At 40.2% G+C, this 17,739-nt stretch overlaps 1 protein-coding gene across 3 annotated transcripts in view; it reads right to left on the bottom strand.

Moving 5' to 3' along the window:
• PLA2G4A (phospholipase A2 group IVA) overlaps positions 1-17,739 on the bottom strand; it is a 162,815-nt gene that overhangs the window by 82,378 nt on the left and 62,698 nt on the right. For all 3 annotated transcript variants that reach the window (XM_082704068.1, XM_082704070.1, XM_082704069.1), the window contains 2 exons: positions 9,077-9,225; positions 8,274-8,387 (listed from right to left, as the gene is read on the bottom strand). In XM_082704068.1, coding sequence (XP_082560194.1) covers positions 8,274-8,387; positions 9,077-9,225 — 263 coding nt within the window. The remainder of the gene's footprint in view (positions 1-8,273; positions 8,388-9,076; positions 9,226-17,739) is intronic.

The following is a 17,739-nucleotide window of genomic DNA, read 5'->3' as shown; positions in this document are numbered from 1 at the left end:
CATCTTAATCCATTCACCTAAGAATTCAGGATAATTGCTTCCCTCCCCCCCAATATCACAAATGGTCTTAAAAGATTTGAACAATTAAAAAATACACCATTTCTCCTATAGTCCTGTTCTCCTCTATCATGCAGGGTTCCTCCCTACATTTGAGGATCATCCCTCTTTCCTTGATTTAAGCTCCCTTTCCCTCCTTATGTAGAGACTGGAAATTCTAAACCAGATTTCCTAGAGCAATATTACCAAACCAAAATGCTACCTCTTTTTCTCCAAATGGGAATGTCTCAGACTCTAGTTTCTCCTTTTAAACTTAATTTACTTTCATGATTCCTGTCTGAGTACTTCCCAGATTTTCTGTATATCTCGTAAGTGCATTCATTTATCCTTTCATCCAAAAGTGATTCAAGCATCTAATGTGTATCCGGATAGGTATGCAATAATAATCAAGCTGAATGTATTCTACTCCTTGATGGAACTTCAGGCCAGTAGAGGACCCAAGGAGACAAGAACATTCCTAAAATGCCCTATAATTTTAAAGTTATAAATTGTGAAAGTGTCAAAAAAGACTCACTTACGTTTCTATTGCTAGCATCCTCAAATGAAAACGTGTTCTCTCCTAAAGCCAGGAGTTGTTTGACCTGTGTTTGAACTCTGACCTGTACCATCTGATGGCATTCACCTCCTAGCCAAAGATCCCCCAGACTTCTCATAAAAGAATAGAGTCCTCTTGCTTCCCCTCCAAACTTTGCATTGTCTCATTCACTTAGCTAAACTGTAATCTTAGTCTTCACACATGAATACGTAGTTTTCCAAAGAAATCATCCTGACACTAACTTCACATTCTGAACTCAGCATCAAAACTACCAAATTTTTAGAGCTTTGCCCCTCTCTCTTCTATAGAACGACCCCATTCATCTTCCAGCTTGTAATCATGAATAGGCAACAATCAAAGAAAGCAATCAGTCAGAAGCAGATGACACTGGAGCCAGGAGACGTGGCTATTTTTAAACAATACCACTAACATCTAAATAAAGACGGCAAATAACACCACCACACCACGTCAACCTGAGGGGCTATCTTCCTCAAAGTACTGGCCTAAACAAACAAATTTCAGCTAGAGAATGAAGAAGTGTAATCTTTCTCTAATGTCCCTCAGAACCTCAGCATTTTTAAGATTCTCTGGAAGAGGCTACTTTGTTTACACCAAACACAGCAAAGGCTGAAGATGTTATATCTTTCCATTTTAAAATGGGATTCTGTAACCCACTGTCACACATGATATATTCAGTAATGGGTGACTGGAGCATTTTTGAACTATGTTAAATGATCACTAAAGAAATCACTAAACTATATACATATGTGTGTGCGCCCACGCGCGCGTGTGTGTGTGTGTGTGTACATATTCATTTTGTTAAGTTCAAACAAATAAGTAAGCACATGACAGATAGTTAAATCTGGCCAGTTACCATGAGAATATCTAGTATTTATTAAGTGCATACTGGGCCAGGCACTGTTCAAAAATTTTCCATGTATTAATTAATTTAGCCATAACCACAACCTTAAGAGGTAGGTACTATGTATAACCCTGTTTCACTGATGATGATGCACGGAAAAGAGAAACAAAAAATAAAAAAAACTTGTTTAACATCACATGGGCCATTAAGTAGCAGGATCATGATTCCAACCCAGGCAGTGACTGACTGACTCTGAGCTTGGGGTCCAAAACATCAGGTCCTGCCAATTTCTTTCAAATGACAACTGTGATGCTCTCTCACTTTGTGACTCCAATAAACACAACCTAACCCTAAAGGCCAGGGAGAAAACAAAACAAAACAAATGTGGACCCAGCCCTAAGACTGGCTTTTTCCTAAAAACAACAAAAAAATAATAAACAACCAAAAAAGTTCAAAAATCAAGTGATAAATCAGTCTTGGGAAGAGCCAGATGGATCCAGTGTAAATTCCCACTCTGCAGGTCCAGCTGGTCTCACTGTCCCGAGCAATCATTCCACTCAGCTCCTGCAGACCCGAGAAAGCTGCTGTCGCACTCCTCATACTCGTCCCTGGCCACAGAAGTCTGCTAACAGCGGATTCAACCTTTTTGTTTCCACTAGGAAACGTACCCTGTCTCTTTGCCTCCTAACCTGCTGCTTCCTAATACATCTGAGGAAGAAGCCAAATCCTGTTTCTCGAAATTCCCCATTACTGGGTCAAAAACCTTCCATAATTCACTGCTGTCGGTAAGAAAACGTCCAAATTCTAACATCTCAAATTTGAGCTCTGCGTAGCTTGACCCCTGTGTACCCTTCTTCCTATATGCACGAATGCTCTGCTCCCATCACACTGGTCTAGACACTGTTTCCTGAACATGCATGTCCTTCTGAGTCCCATGACTATGAGCAAAGGCCCAGGCTATTCTTTCTACCAGAAGGGTCTTCCAACCCATTCATGATCCAACTACATCTCTCCTTTAAGGACAAGCCTAAACCACTGGTATCCACTGTAACTCACTGAAAATCCCATCCCCCTTCCCCTCCCCGTTCTCATCTCCTACCACAATCCCTACTACTCTCTCAGTATGTTCCAGCATATTCTCTTCAGCGCTGTTACTCAACATGCCAGGCAAACTTCCATTGCTGGACTCTTCTTGGAGCAACTTCTGCCACATCCCCCACCCCCCAGTATCATCAGAGATGCTCTTAGCCACGTTTTTGGAACTGCATTTGCAACTCCCTTTACATACATAAACTCTTCTTTCCTCCTTCCCTGGTTTATTTAGCACTTATTGCTATCACTACCTAATGTAAGGAACTTTTGTTTATTTATCTTGCTTCTTGTGTCCTTTACTAAGTAGATTAGAAGTTCCGCAAGGGGAGGGATTCTTAGTGTTTTGCTCACTGCCGAATAGGTAGTATCTAAAGACTGTCTGACATACAGTAGGTGTTTAATAGTTGTTTGTGAAATGAATGAATAATTCCATCTTATAACTCTCACTGTGTATATTATCTACACTATCTATTTGGCCTTAAAATTATACAATGTAAATACTAAACTCTACTTAATGATATGCTAAATGTTTAGGGGTGAAGGACAGTGTTATCTGCAATTTGTTTATTTGCTTATTTATTTAGAAAGTGCATGAGTGGGGGGGAGCAGAGGGAGACAAAGAGACAGAAGCTCAAGCAGACTCCCTCCTGAGGCAGAGCCCAACCCAGGGCTGGATCCCCTGACCTCAGCACCACAGCATGAGCAGAAACCAAGAGTCAGATGCCCACTGGACTGAGCCATTCAGGCAGCCTCTCAATTTTTCCTTAAATGCATCAAAAAAGTAAGATGGTTTGGAGCACGGGGTGGCACAGTTGGTTAAGCAGCCAAATCTTGGTTTCAGCTCAGGTCGTGATCTCAGGTTTGTGAGATTGAGCCCCATGTAGGGCTCTGTGCTCAGTGAGGAGTCTGCTTAAGACTCTCTCCTTCTCCCTCTGTCCCTTCCCGCCTCACCCGCTCTCTCCCCCCTCTTTAAAATAAACAAATGGTATTTAAAAAGTAAGATGGTTTGATGGATGAGTAGAAGGACAGATACATGGCAAAGTAAACATAGTAAAACATGAATTGTAGAGTCTATGTGTCAGTTATATAAATCTTTCAACTTTTTTCCATGCTTAAAAGTTTTTATAATAAAATTTGGAGAAAAATATATAACACTTTAGAAAGCCCTTCCCTGACTATATAAACTTCAGTTGCCCACCAACTATTCCTCATCATATCCCTCTGCTCTATTTTCTTCACAGTATTTCTCTCTAGAGGATATTGTACTGACTGTCCTTTGCTTTCTGTTTCTATATACCTCCCCCATTAGAATGCAAGCTCTCTGGGAACCCAAACATCATCTGTCATGTCCTCTACTGTTTGCCCATCACCTAGAATACTGCTTAGAATACAAGTGATTAATAACTCCTAAGTAAGTAAATTAATGAACAGATGCTTAATGACAGTACTTATTGTATTACTTACCAGTTTACACATGAATGTTTTACTCCTTTCCAAATAGAGTACTAGTTTCTTGAAGATGAACTTGTTGTAGCTTTCTTAACATTTAGCAAAGTATTAGCTACAAAATTTTAGCTGCTCAAATTCTCATATTAAAACATAGTCTACTGGGGGGCTGGGGGGCTCAGTTGGTTAAGTGTCTGTCTTTGGCTCAGGTCACGATCCCAGGGTTCTGGGATGGAGCTCTGCATTGGGCTCCTTGTTCAGCAGGGAGTCTGCTTCTCCCTCTCTATTACTACTACTACTACTCCTCCCCTCTGCTACTCCTTACTCCTGCTCATGCTCTCTCTCTCTTTCTCTCTCTGTCTCTGAAATAAATAAAATCTTTAAAAAAAAATAATCTACTGATAGGTCAGTATTTTAAAATCATATAATAAAATTTTTTGGCATCCCTGGGTGGGCACAAGATGAAAAATTTTTATTATTGCATTATTATTGTTTTGTTTCCATATCTGTAAAATATAAAGAATTAAAAATTCTTGAATGAAAATGGTCATATAAAAAAAGGTATTCTTTCTTGATCATAGAACTTTATAAATTAGAAAGGCTCTTACAGATCAATTAATCAAAAATTCTATTTTAGAGATGAAGAAAATAAGGCAGAAAGAAAGAGTGACAAATCAAACATTGTAGAGGGAGACTAGTGACCAAGACAAAATGAGAAAATGGATCTCCCAATTCCCTGAGTGGATAGTACAAGCCCGTGGGAATCTGGCAATCTCCCTCTGGAGACTCCCGTTCTTTCTCTAGATGGCTGCTGGCCACAGAAATCACTCTCTGTTGACTCAGTATTGACTTCTGGATGACAAAATTTTGAAGAAGTTTTTGTTAATAATGTCTTGGCAGGAAACCTGTGTTCTCTCTTCTCTCTTGGTCAAATCCAAGAGTTTTGTTTTGTTTTGTTTTGTTTTTACTGTTTCAGACTGCTATAATCAAATTCAAGAATTGTTTAAAAACTTCTTTTTCTCACATTATTCCCTCGCAGTCTGTTCTGTCTCACCTCTGTGAACACTGTGGAAAGAAGCCTATGCTCCTCTGAAAGATGGGAGGTAGAGGTGAGGCGGGGCTAGAGAGCATGCAAAGGGTAATGCTGCTGGAGCAGGGGGGCTCTCCACCCAGCCATATGCTTCAAAGGACTCTTAAGAAAAGAGTGATCTAGAAAAGCTGTTTGGTCAACTGTTTTCTCAGGCTCACTAAAGAAACTAATTATGTAAGCTACTTTAAATGCAGGAATGTAGAAAGTCTTTTTTAGAGCCCGGAGGTTACACAGCTAACCATAGGAAATGACAGGAGAAGAGGAAATGCATGTTTCCCTCCAATATCTTCTCCCATGATCAGAGTGAAGGGGGGGGGGGGACATACTTTGGAGAGGCCAATCCATGCTTACAAAGCTCTCAACAAACATTTATTGAGAACCAGTCCTAGCAACTCGCTTTAGGAAGGTTGGGGGATGTTAGCCTCTAAACCTTACCCTACCACACATCGACATGTGCCTGCAAAGCCTCGTAACTTGCCAGGCCCCGACTTGCTTTCAAGACTCCATGCCTTTGCATTTACATCGTACTTAATATGTTCTAAGCACTCTATATATGGATGGATACATCTATGTGCATACAGAAGTGATATATATTTCTATAACCAAACATCATTATATACTTAATATGTAATAAATTCTATACTTAATAAATACATAAACTAAGCACATTGGATCTTATGTAAAAAACTACATAAAAGTATAGTTATGTATAGATACATCCATGTGCATGCAATAATTTTTTAAGATTTACTTATTTATTTTAGAGAGAGAAAGAGAGAGAGTGGGGAGGGGCAGAGGGAGAACGAGAGAGAAACCTTAGCAGACTCTGTGCAGAGACTGACTGTGCATATAGTATTGATATGTATTTCTATAACCAAGCATTATTATATATTTCTTTTTTTAAATATTTTATTTATTTGAGAGAGAGAAAGAGAGAGAGAGCATGAGCAGAGACAGAGGCACAGGGAAAAGCAGACTCCCCACTAAGCAGGGAGCCCAGTGCAGGGCTCAATCCCAGGACTCCGTTTGAAGGCAGACGCTTACCCGACTGAGGCACCCATGTGCCCCCCCATATATATTTCATATGTAATAAATTTTGTACATAATAAATATATAAACTAAGTAATATATAATCTATATCTTATGTAATATGCTATAAAAAGTACAATTAAAAATTACATCTGAATGTATTTAAAATACATGCATAATATAATTATACTATATGTTATTATACGGATATATTATATATAAGTAATATTAAGTCATTTAATCATGAATGAATTATCATAAACTCTCTTATGAGATACTAGCTCCATTCTACAGATGAGTAAATCAAGACATGAAAGAGACTTCACCAGGATGAAACAGATAGTAAGGGACAGAGCGGGCATTTAAACACCAACCTAGCTTCCAATGCCAAGGCATTAACCACTATGTTCCCTGTTCAACCTATTCAAAATCATCTACTCGTACGCTGCGGTCACTGGCTTCCTCTGACAACAGTCTATCTTTATTCCGTCTTCCAACCACACATTCTTGATTGATGGCTTCTCTCACCGTAGGGTGGTTTCGTTTCTCACATGTTTCTATCTCCTCTGCCCACTTCCTGTCCCAACCCCCACCTCACCTCCATCCCCTCAAAGAGGTCACTGAGGGAAGAGGCTCCTGTGTCTTATTCTTTATTTTCCTTGCACCAAGCACAGTGGCTGGTACACAGCAGACTTCAAAAAACATTTGCTAGAGGAATGAACACCAGAACTTAAAAAAAAAAAAAAAAAGGCAACAGAACTATGGACTCTTAGCACTGGAGTAAGACCTGTAGAAAACACTTCTTGGAGCAGCTGAAGGAGTCAGCAAGGCGTATGGGACTGGAGTGTCCCCAAGATGGCTGGGCTGTCCCGCTTGCATGAACTGGTGAGGTAGCCCTTTGGGCTTAAGTTGGTTTCTAAACAGGCATACATTCATCTGGAAAATACAAACTGTGTATTACCTCTGTGACTGGGCGTGCATAACCAGTATTCCTGACCTACAAGATTTTGGTTTAGGGTGAGAGGGAGGAGATAAGAAATTGAACAATTTAAATGACTCAGTCCCAATGAATACCATACATAATTATCTTAGGGCTTCAGAGAAGGAGGAGGTCACTTGGGATAGCAACAGAAAGGAGGTGAGAGTTAAGGAACAGCCAGGTTTGCGTGAAGACAGCAATTTGAAGTCACTCCAAGGATGAGCAAAAACAGGGTGCCTCTTCCAACAAGAAATTAATACATTAAACAGCTTTCTGGATCCTGGTCTGTCAGTCGTTTACATTTGTCACTGTAAACTTCGAAAATAGTTCCTTATGAAATTCAAAATCTAATGTTTGCTCTGTATTAATAATCCTTTTAGGGCCTTGGGATTCCTAAATTATTGAAATTACAGAAACACAGCAAACCTAGAAATGTAAAAAAAAACAAAACAAAACAAAACAAAACCTATCCCTTCTGACTATTCCTGATAACTTTTCATTGCTGTAGCCCTAATTATTTGAGGATTATTTGAGACAGAAATATCCCCCCATTGAGGCTTAATTTACTGCTAAACATGTAATTTTGGAATAGTTTGGATGTTCCAACAGTTTTCTTTAAAAAATTATTTTTTAATTTAATTTATTTGAGAGAGAACATGAATGAGGGGGAGAGGTAGAGGAAGTGGGAGATAGGGAATCCCAAGCTGACTCTCCACTGAGCAAGAAGCCTGATGTGGGTCTTGATCCGATGCCCCTGAGATCATGATGGGAGCCCTGGAATCAAGTCAGACACTTAACTGACTGAGCCACTCAGGTGCCCCCCAAAAGTTTTCTTTTTGAGTTCTCTCTCTCTCTGCCATTCCTCTCAGATTTTGTATCTTCCTTTATCCTCTCAAAAGTTTTCGCAGACCTCCTGGGGTCGGGGGAGAGGGGAGTCCAAAGCCATTGCCTCACTTAGAGCAACAACAGAGATTAATATCTCTATATTATTTAGTGGAATATTTCAATCAAAGCTTATAAATATCAGAACAATAAAAAAATTTGGACAGGAAGTAAAAGGGAACACGAAATTTTCTCTTTAAAAAGCACACATTCAAACAAACAAATAAATAAAAAAGATTGCAGAATAAATAAGAGTTTTATCTGACATAAGGTTGAAAAATAATCCTGTTGCGTCACTTACTTGGTTGAAAATAAAAGGAACCTCTTTCTTCTCTCCCACTTTCATAGAGGAAATGGGGAACGTTGCTGTCCCTAAAGTTTCATCCATGACATAATTGGCATCCATTAGTGTGACCTGTAGAGATTAAAAGGTATAGTACAGGAATACAATTTCTCTTCTATCTGTGGAAATTGTATCCAAAATTTCTACCACACTTAACAAAATGAGAGTTCTCAAATGATATTTAATAGCCAATCGAGACCCTCAATATTCAACTGGCTATAATACTTTGTCTTTTCTTTCTGACACTAAAACAACCATAAACTTTTTCATTTTCCTGACTGACTTATTCATTATCGTGTTTTCAAAAATGGAAACTTGTCATTTTGGAGTATGAGAAACAAATTAATGTAGAAAATCCACACAACCATTTTGGGAAAGATCTACCTTAACTTATTTTCAGGTTACTTATTTTCAGTTAGAAACTTTAGATTAACAAAGCTAACTTATTTTAAAGTTGGAATCCACTGATGATATTGTTATTCTGTTGTACTTGGACCTTCCTCAATATAACAGAAAATATGTTTTCTCCAAAGCACACGAGGGGGATAAAAGATCCTTCCCAACCCTACCTAACTCTTGTGCTTCCCACTGGACACTCACATCACTTCACATAGACCATCCACAGCCCCGTGTTCCGGACTGCACAGCTGGACCCCCACCTACACCTGCCCAAGGGAAAAGAGGGCACGAAAGGGACAAGCTCAAACACCAGCTTCAACATGAATGATGACCATTGAATGGTCTTCAAATGATTCACTGACCTCCAAAACATTTTCCTGGTTAGGATCCAAAATAAACTCGAAGGTCTCATTCCACACAGGGTTTATGTCATTATTAAAGTGTCTTGTTCTCTTCCTGCTGTCAGGGGTGGAGGAGATGAAAAGTTCCACATACGGATCTGGAGTGTCAACTGTAGACAGTAAACACAAGTGAGAAGGATGCAAAAATGTGATTCATAATGCCTAATTTGTTTTTATTAGTATGTGTTGTCAGATTATTTTTAGTGCATCTGTAGGAACATATTTAAAATAGCTGAGACGACATACTCTACAAGGGAAGAACACCATAGTTTAGCTACTTCTTATGTGTTATGTCCCTGCCCATCATAATAGTCCTGAGAGAAGGAATCGTTTATGAGGTGATTGACTCAGAATTCCTCTATTCACCTAAAGGATATGTTCAATCAACACCTCAGGGAAACTGCTAAATGATGAGAACAGTCTCACCCAGCTAACTACAGTAGAACCTTCACCCTGGACAATGATGGTGACAAGACCATGGGTTCAGGATCACGGTGCTTGTCTACATTAGAAAAATCATCCTACTTACTTTATTTGCCAAACAAAACAATGAAAGTCAGTGTGAGATAAATATTGCTTGTAGTTATAAGTCTGCCTTGTATAGCTGTACAGGTTGTACACTGAACAATCTTAGTGGGCTGGCATTTATATTAGTGATCAATAGATATTTCTGTATTTATTATAGAAATATGCAGTCAGATGAAAGTGGGTATCTCAAGGAAGTGACAGCTTCTCTCTTGTATATAAAGACCTGCTGGAGTCAGGGCATGGTGTGGGCACCATTTTAAACAGAAGGAAACAATGGTAAATAAAGGAACTATTTAAATTCTTCCCATTATATATTCAGATAGCAACAAAGCAACTGACACATAGCAGTAGAAACCCTCATCACTCCCTCCTTAGTGGTTCCACTGAATCCTCCACCATCTTACAACATTGCACACACTATATTTTATGGATGTAATTATACATGTATCTGTCTTTTCCTACAAGACTCAACAACTTGAGGACAGTGATCAAGTCTTACTCATTTTTATCTCTTCAGAACCTAACAACTATCACAATACTCAAAAACCTCCTAACTTAAGGACTCAACTTTTCTCTTTAACACATCCTTTCCCATGTAATCATTGCAATTCATAACTATAAAAACCAACAGTTGAGTAATGACTGCTAGGATCTCTGTTAAGCCCTTTATACACACTAGGTTGGTTCAAATCTCCCAAAGGTGGTACAGTAAGTGCTCTGTTTTAGTGTTGAGGCCACAGGAACTGAGAGATGTTAAGCAATCTGTCTAGTATCATCCAGCTAGTAAGTCTCAGAGAAGATCCAGCTGCAACAATTATTCTCTTAATGACATCATGCTCATAAGTGCTAAAGATGAGATCGTAAGGTAGGCATTAGTGTCAAAAGAGGAGCTGAACTTAGCTATGGAAAAGGGGGGGGAGGGTAGAGGGAAGAAGGTATGAGGGAGGAGGGAGAGAGAGGGAGAGAGGAAGGAATATATGCAGTGAGGTGGGGAGGGGAAGGGAGAGGGAGAGAAAGTGAGAGAAAAGGTGGTGCAGAGGTCCACACAGAAGGATAAAAATTGAAAACAAAGGAAAAGCAAAAATAATAGTTCTCAAATTATTGCTCTTCAAAGAAAAATTTTTTAGAAAATATATTTTGTCTTTCAACCATAGTTATGGTCATCAAACAATTTAACCAATGCCCTTCACTTAATTTTTAAGCACTGTTCATAGTTCTATGCGGCGATCACATTTTTAAAGTATGGCTTTTTATTGTAAAGTGGAATGATCTACCAACGAGGTATATGCATTTGGAATTGTCCTTTATTTAATTTTCTCACTTGGACTTAATGCACCGTTGGTCAAGGGCAGCTGAGCCTCAAAAGAGTACAATATAAATGCCTAAGGTTGGATAAAAATGTAGACTCTTGACCCTCATCCCCTAAGACCTATGATCTGCAGGGCTGCAGAAGGCCTAGGAATCTGCATTTTAAACAAATATTATAGCTGGCACTGATGTAGATCACTCCTGTTCATACTTTTGATATCCTGTTTTAAGAGAAAAGGAAATATGCATTTTGGGAAATTTATTTATTTATCATTTATTTTCACAGAGGTATAACTGGCATGTAATATTACACGAGTGGAAGGCATCCGACTTGTTGGTCTGAGACACATACGGCAATCTCTAAGTCAACGCTTCTCTCTCTCTCAAGAGGATCACGGAAGACAAACTAGAAAATAAGAAGACTGAATAGGGAGGAACGCGAGAGGAAATGGGCCCAAGAAGAGAAGGGCATGTGACAAGGGAACCCTTCCCACCTCCTCAACCAACGAGGAGATGTTTCTTTGCCTCAGCCATATTTCTGCCATGGTGTCAGAGCTCAAGATTGCAAATCAGAAATAAAACGACATATTTAGAACAGCAGGCAGTGAAAGATCATCAAGAAAATATCTTTCCTCTTTTGAGTAGAAGTCAGCACATGATTCAAGGAGAAGACTCAACTGGGACTTCACGTTAAACGTATAAAACTGTAGCTCTTCTTCATCCCACAGGGCAGGTTCTTTCTCATGGGGCTAATGCTCTTTTCTATCTGTTTCCCCAAAACACAAAAAAACCCAAAACCAAGCCAACAAAAAAAATCTGGAAAACAAAAAGTGTCTGGGAAGACGAGGCACGCAAATGGTAAACATCACTCATTCATTCAACAAGCATCTGAGTGCTGACTTTATGCCAGGAACCTGCTGTCAAGCAGCCCAACATAAAACTGCAGATTTGGACGATGGGAGTGAGTCAAATGCTAACAGCCTAATTTTAGAGGCAAGAGTAAATGCGAGGCAAGCAGATACACTATGCCAGTGACTAGTAATTCAGTCACCAGGTTATTACCCATAAATAAAGTCAAACTGTAGGCGGAGAAATTGCCTTTGAGGCTTGGTCTTCATTTGAATCTGAGGAGAGGAGGGGGAGATTTTCTCGGGCCAAACGAGAAGGAGAGAGCGGAAAGGTACGCTCCTTGGGAGAAAGCATGTTGGAAAAGAATGTGGCAAAATGAGGAAGCATAAGTCAGTCATGGAGGGAAGCAGCATCCAAGCATTCTGGATGTTCCATGCAGATCCTATACTTTGGCAAATTCTAACTTTGACTGAATGATAAAGAAAAAAGCATGTAAGATGCCAACACTATGCTTGGTATCAAAACATCCACAGACAAACCTTTTTTGGGGGGAGTGGGGAGGTAAAGGGATAGAAGTATTTTAAGTGAACAGACAGAAAAAGCTCTCAAGAGTGAGAGGGGTCCCCACGGGGTTGGCCCTGAAGGCCTTTGGGGCTGGTCTTTCATAGAACACTAACCAGGGACCTTAAAATCCTTCTACCATCTCTGCTGGTATCACCATTGAGCAAGGACTAGTTGTAACACCTTCAGTGGCTTACTTCCTTTTTTTTTTTTTTTTTTTTTAAGATTTTATTTATTTGACACAGAGAGAGAGATCACAAGCAGGCAGAGAGGCAGGCAGAGAGAGAGAGAGAGAGGGAAGCAGGCTCCCTGCCAAGCAGAGAGCCTGATGCGGGGCTCAATCCCACGACCCTGAGATCATGACCTGAGCCAAAGGCAAAGGCTTTAATCCACTGAGACACCCAGGCACCCCGACTTCCTTCCTTTTTAGGGTCTGGTTATTCTTTGCTGGTCACAGGTGATTCTCATAAAAAGACACCCATCCCACACGCCTAGGGGAGGGTGGTCTGGTTTGTTCCCTTATCTCTGGTTTCCCCACAGCTCCACATTTTTGGGATTTCTGTGAGCCTGATCACCTAGCCACCTATCTATCTCTCCCTACCTAGCCACCTGTCCCTTACTCGTTCCTGTCCCTGGAACAGTAATCCTAACTGCCCTTAGGGAACGGGACGATGACGGCTCTGGCTGCTTCCTGCTAAAATGGGGAGGTGGGCTGTATGGCAGTTAGAATCTATCCAGGGGTGGCTCCAGGGGCCCGCGGGATGGCTCCACAGGGGTCCTGATGGGCAGCAAATGGTACATACATCAGCACATGCAAAAGGATGAACATAAAACATGTATGAGCCCCAAATCATGATCCCGTCCCTTAACTAAGATCCCCAATTACCAATTTTGTCAAACACATCAGTGGATATCTTGATCAGACAAATCTTTTTTATTATTATTTTTTAAAAGATTTTATTTATTTATTTGATAGATTACAAGTAGGCAGAGAGACCAGGCAGAGAGAAAAGAGGGGGGGAAGCAGGCTCCCGGCTGAGCAAAGGGCCCAATGCGGGGCTCGATCCTAGGACCTGAGACCATGACCTGAGCTGCAGGCAGAGGATCAACCCAGTGAGCCACCCAGATGCCCCAAGACAGACCTTTTTAAAAAGCAAATTAGAATCCAGGTCAATTGTTACTCTGGATTTCGCTTTTCACTTTTAAATACAGTCAATATTCCGCAACTCTGGTCAAGAGGGGTAGTTTCGTGAGTTTCTCCCCTTGCTTCATTAGCAAGAGACCTTGATGTGAAGTTGTCAAAGGGTGCTGGGCAGTCGAAAACCACAGCCAGCTGCACGCTCCAATCCCGCCATCAGCATCACAGCTGATCTTTGCAAGCTGGGAGAGACATGGCCAGCAGCGGCGGACGCTGCAGGGTGATAAGGAGTTTTAGGACCCGAGTTTAACATCGGATTACGATCATCACGGAGCTGACTTTCTTCATATCATCTATAATCTTCATTGGCTTTGGAAAGAGAAAGCTTCAGGGAAGCTTTGGAAAGGGAAAGCTGTCCATTTTGACAACAAAGCTAAGCCCAGGGCTTTAGATATATCCATAGAGGGGAGAATAAAAAGGCAAATGCGGGAAAAGAAATGTTCATTGGTGGGTTTTTTTGGTTTTTTTTTGGTCCTGTACACTTACTTCATTTTTGTGAATTAAGGCCTATAGGGTAACTGGGTGTTGAGTCACCGATTCGACTTCACCTTGATTCGTTCCAGGCAAACAGGTGGTAACCCAAAGAAGGTGTGGGCAAAGAAGTTCTTACTCTCGTCCTTTTATTTAAATCCTGACAAACAAAACTGTTGCAAGTGTGGGATACAGATCTTCGTTTGCTCCTGTGAGATGACATGAAACTACATGTACCAGCTTCAGAATTCCTGGGTTGTAAAAACTCTCCTAAAGCAGTTATGATCGTAGTTTAAGGAGTGCCTAGCTACATTAATAACAGGTCCATCTGTCATTTCAGCTTTGAGCAAAATACTATGTGATTCATGACAGGGGCTGATGGCGGCTTCTGCACTCTCTTAAGTTCTATTTTAAATGTCCTCCATTTGCTTTCTTATATCCACTTTGCTCAGCAACTTAAACCCTCTGCTTTAAATAACGATGACCTACAACCTGTCATAATTATTGTAATAAGCAGAAAAAAAAATCCCCCAAGGGGTAGTTCTCCCAAATTCACAGTAAGAATATCACTTTCCAAATAGCTCTTACCGCTGATGGTGGGCTTAAAGTGGGTTTCTCAACATGCGTTCCTCTAAAGCACCTTTACAGAATCATCTGGAGTGTTGAAAATGCTTGACATCTTCAGTAACTTACCCAGGTGATTCTTATATACACAAGTTTGAAAAACATGGTTTAAAGTATATATTATTAGGGGCACCTGGGTGGCTCAGTAATTAGGCATCTGCCTTCGGCTTAGGACATGATCCCAGGGTCCTGGGATTGAGCCCTGCATCTGGGCTCTATGCTCAGCAGGAAGCCTGCTTCTCCCTTTCCACTCCCCCTGCTTGTGTTCTCTCTCTCTCTCTCAGTCAAATAAATAAATAATCTTAAAAAAATAAAGTATATATTATTAGAATAGACTAAACAACATTGATATGAGTAACAGCCACAGAAAAGCAGAAACACTTCAGCACTAAGAAGTCAGCAGGCTTACTGACCTTCTGTCATGGAGTTATTCTGCCCATAGGCCATATTAAGCACAATCCAGTAACTCACTTCCATTTCTTTTCAGCCATTAAAGACATTTCCAAGTGGTCACATGAAAACAAATCCAAGAATAAGGTACATGGGGTGTGTTAGTTGGCAATCTATTGGAAGGTAACGGGCTGATATTCAAGCATTCTGCTTCTGTCACCACCAAAATAGGAATACCACAGTCAAGACCAAAAATTAAATAACAATTTGTTGAAATAAATGAATCTGAATTGTCCTCAAATGTCATCCTTCCTTTGAAATATTTATGATTTCATGACAATGCTAATTATGTGGAAAATTTAAATATTTTTGACTTAAAGGTTTAAAAACTTAAAGGGTTTGTGATGGCCAACGTTTTCATTTTTCCTGTACCACGCTGGCCAAGTGGCTGGCCAGGAACGGGATTGTTAGCCTCATAATAAATGTATGCACATCAATAGCAGTTTCGTTCTTTTTTTAATGTACAGTTTTTGTTGAAGGATAATATACAGGCTTCAGAGTTAGCAGATCATAACTGTAGTCTGTTGAGTTTTTAGGTCAAGATACGTAACATTACCAGCATTCCAGAAGCCTCCCTCAACTCCCTCCAGAAGGGTGACTACTACTACCCTGCCTTCTATCACCAGAGAATATTTTTTATCATTATATAAATAGAATCAATACACAATATGTACCACCATTATGTTTGTGAGATCCATCCACGCTGACATGTGTAAAACAACGTGTTCATTATTATTGATATAAGCTATTCCATCGTATAAATGAATATTCCATAAAATATTTATCCATTTCACTGTTAAAAGACATTTGGATTGTTTCCAGTGTCCCCAATGGTGCTGCCAAGAACATCCTTGGACATGGCTTTGGTTACATACAAATTTGTATACACATGTATGTATCTGCTACAAGTTCCTATGAATTGGATTACTTAAAAATGAAATTATTGTGCCATGGTATATACCCCCTGGTGTTAACAGTCACAGGACAGCACATCTTTCCCATACTTAATACTCTCAGTCTTGTCATTTTAACCATCTGGTGGATCTATAATGGTATCTCTGTGGATTTATTTCATAGATCTTTGATGACTATGAGATTGAGTACTTATTCACATTTTTTTTAAGATTTTATTTATTTATTTGACAGACAGAGATCACAAGTAGGCAGAGAGGCAGTCAGAGAGAGGGGGGAAGCAGGATCCCCACTGAGCAGAGAGCCTGATGCGGGGCTTGATCCCTGGACCCTGAGATTATAACCTGAGCTTAACCTGATTATAACCTGAGGCTTAACCCACTGAGCCACCCAGGTGCCCCTTGATCTTATCTTTTGGAACACCTGGCAATTCTCAGCAGAATGCCAGGCCGTTTTATGAAACCCTGTGAGGCAGCTAGATCTACCTCCACAGAGCATCCGGCTTATCTTCTGGCAGGCAGTGAGAATAGGACGCGTCTCCTCAATTTAACCCCAAATCTCAAATTTGGGATTGACTCAAATCCTTGCAAGTTTCAGCCTACCTCTTGTTCATTCCCACTGTGTAGTAGACTTAACATTTGGCAGTTCTGATCTCCAGTATTTTTCCCTTTTAGCACCGTGAGGCTGCCAATATCTCTGCTTTGTTTTGGGGTGATTTTATGTTTGCTTCTCAGCCTGTTGCCCTGCACAGATTAAGACTTTGGCTAGTGGACGTGGTAAAGGCACTCTCTTTCAGCTTCTCTAGGCTTCCCTTCTCTCAGAGACCTTTCCCCATCAAATTATAACTGGCTTTAGAAATTTTCTGAAATGCAGTTTTTGGGTTCCCAAGTCCTTCGAGATTGCCAAAGCTCTGTTGGATTCTCTGCCTCTTCACTGCCTAGCTACTTCCCTCATCCCTGTGTCCCTGTTACCTGCCAAACCCACCTAGATCCAGTAGTGGATTGAGGAAGGAATCGGCTTGCCAGAACCCTGGGCCTACTTTGGTAACTTCTTTTCTCTGGGATATTGGTCCTTCAGATTCCAGTTGACAAATGCTTTTCAACCCTTCAGACATTTTTAAAATTAATTTAATCTGTGGCTTCTAAATCACACTTAAGGAAAATGAATGCTCTGCTCCTAGTTACTTCAGCCCATTCCAATGACCACTGAGTCACCAACCTGACCCAACATATACTAATCCCTTATTCCTTTTATCTTCACTCCTTCACTCCTCCTTCACTCCTCACATGACTGTCCAGAAGTTTACTGCACTGCTCAAGTTCCCTACCCACTCCTCCTTATCCAAGGACACAACTCAGACTCATCCTTCCCTGGGAAAACAAAAGGAGAGGATTAGATGTACTCATTCAGTGTCCCTTCCACATACCTCACAACCATAAAGCCATATTTGTAATAAGAAAATGTATTTATTCATACTTAATGATCTATTTAAAATGATTCATACTAAGACCTTCAGGTCATAGAAGAAATAGGCTCTATACCCTCTTCTTTCAATTTCATAGTATTCTCTACCTCTTCTATTTCTCATTTATCCCTAGCCCCAAATTGAATCTGTAATTATTTGCTTTGCCCTGGCCACATCTTCTCAACCTATAAACACATACAGATCAATAACAAGATAAACAAAATTTCATTAATTTTTGCCAGTTTTTCAAGATCCTTC

Source organism: Mustela nivalis (assembly GCF_964662115.1).
Source record: "Mustela nivalis genome assembly, chromosome: 16".
NCBI classification, from domain to species: Eukaryota; Metazoa; Chordata; class Mammalia; order Carnivora; family Mustelidae; genus Mustela; species Mustela nivalis.
Note: the sequence above shows the minus strand (reverse complement) of the source record. Positions and strands in the feature narration are given on the sequence as shown.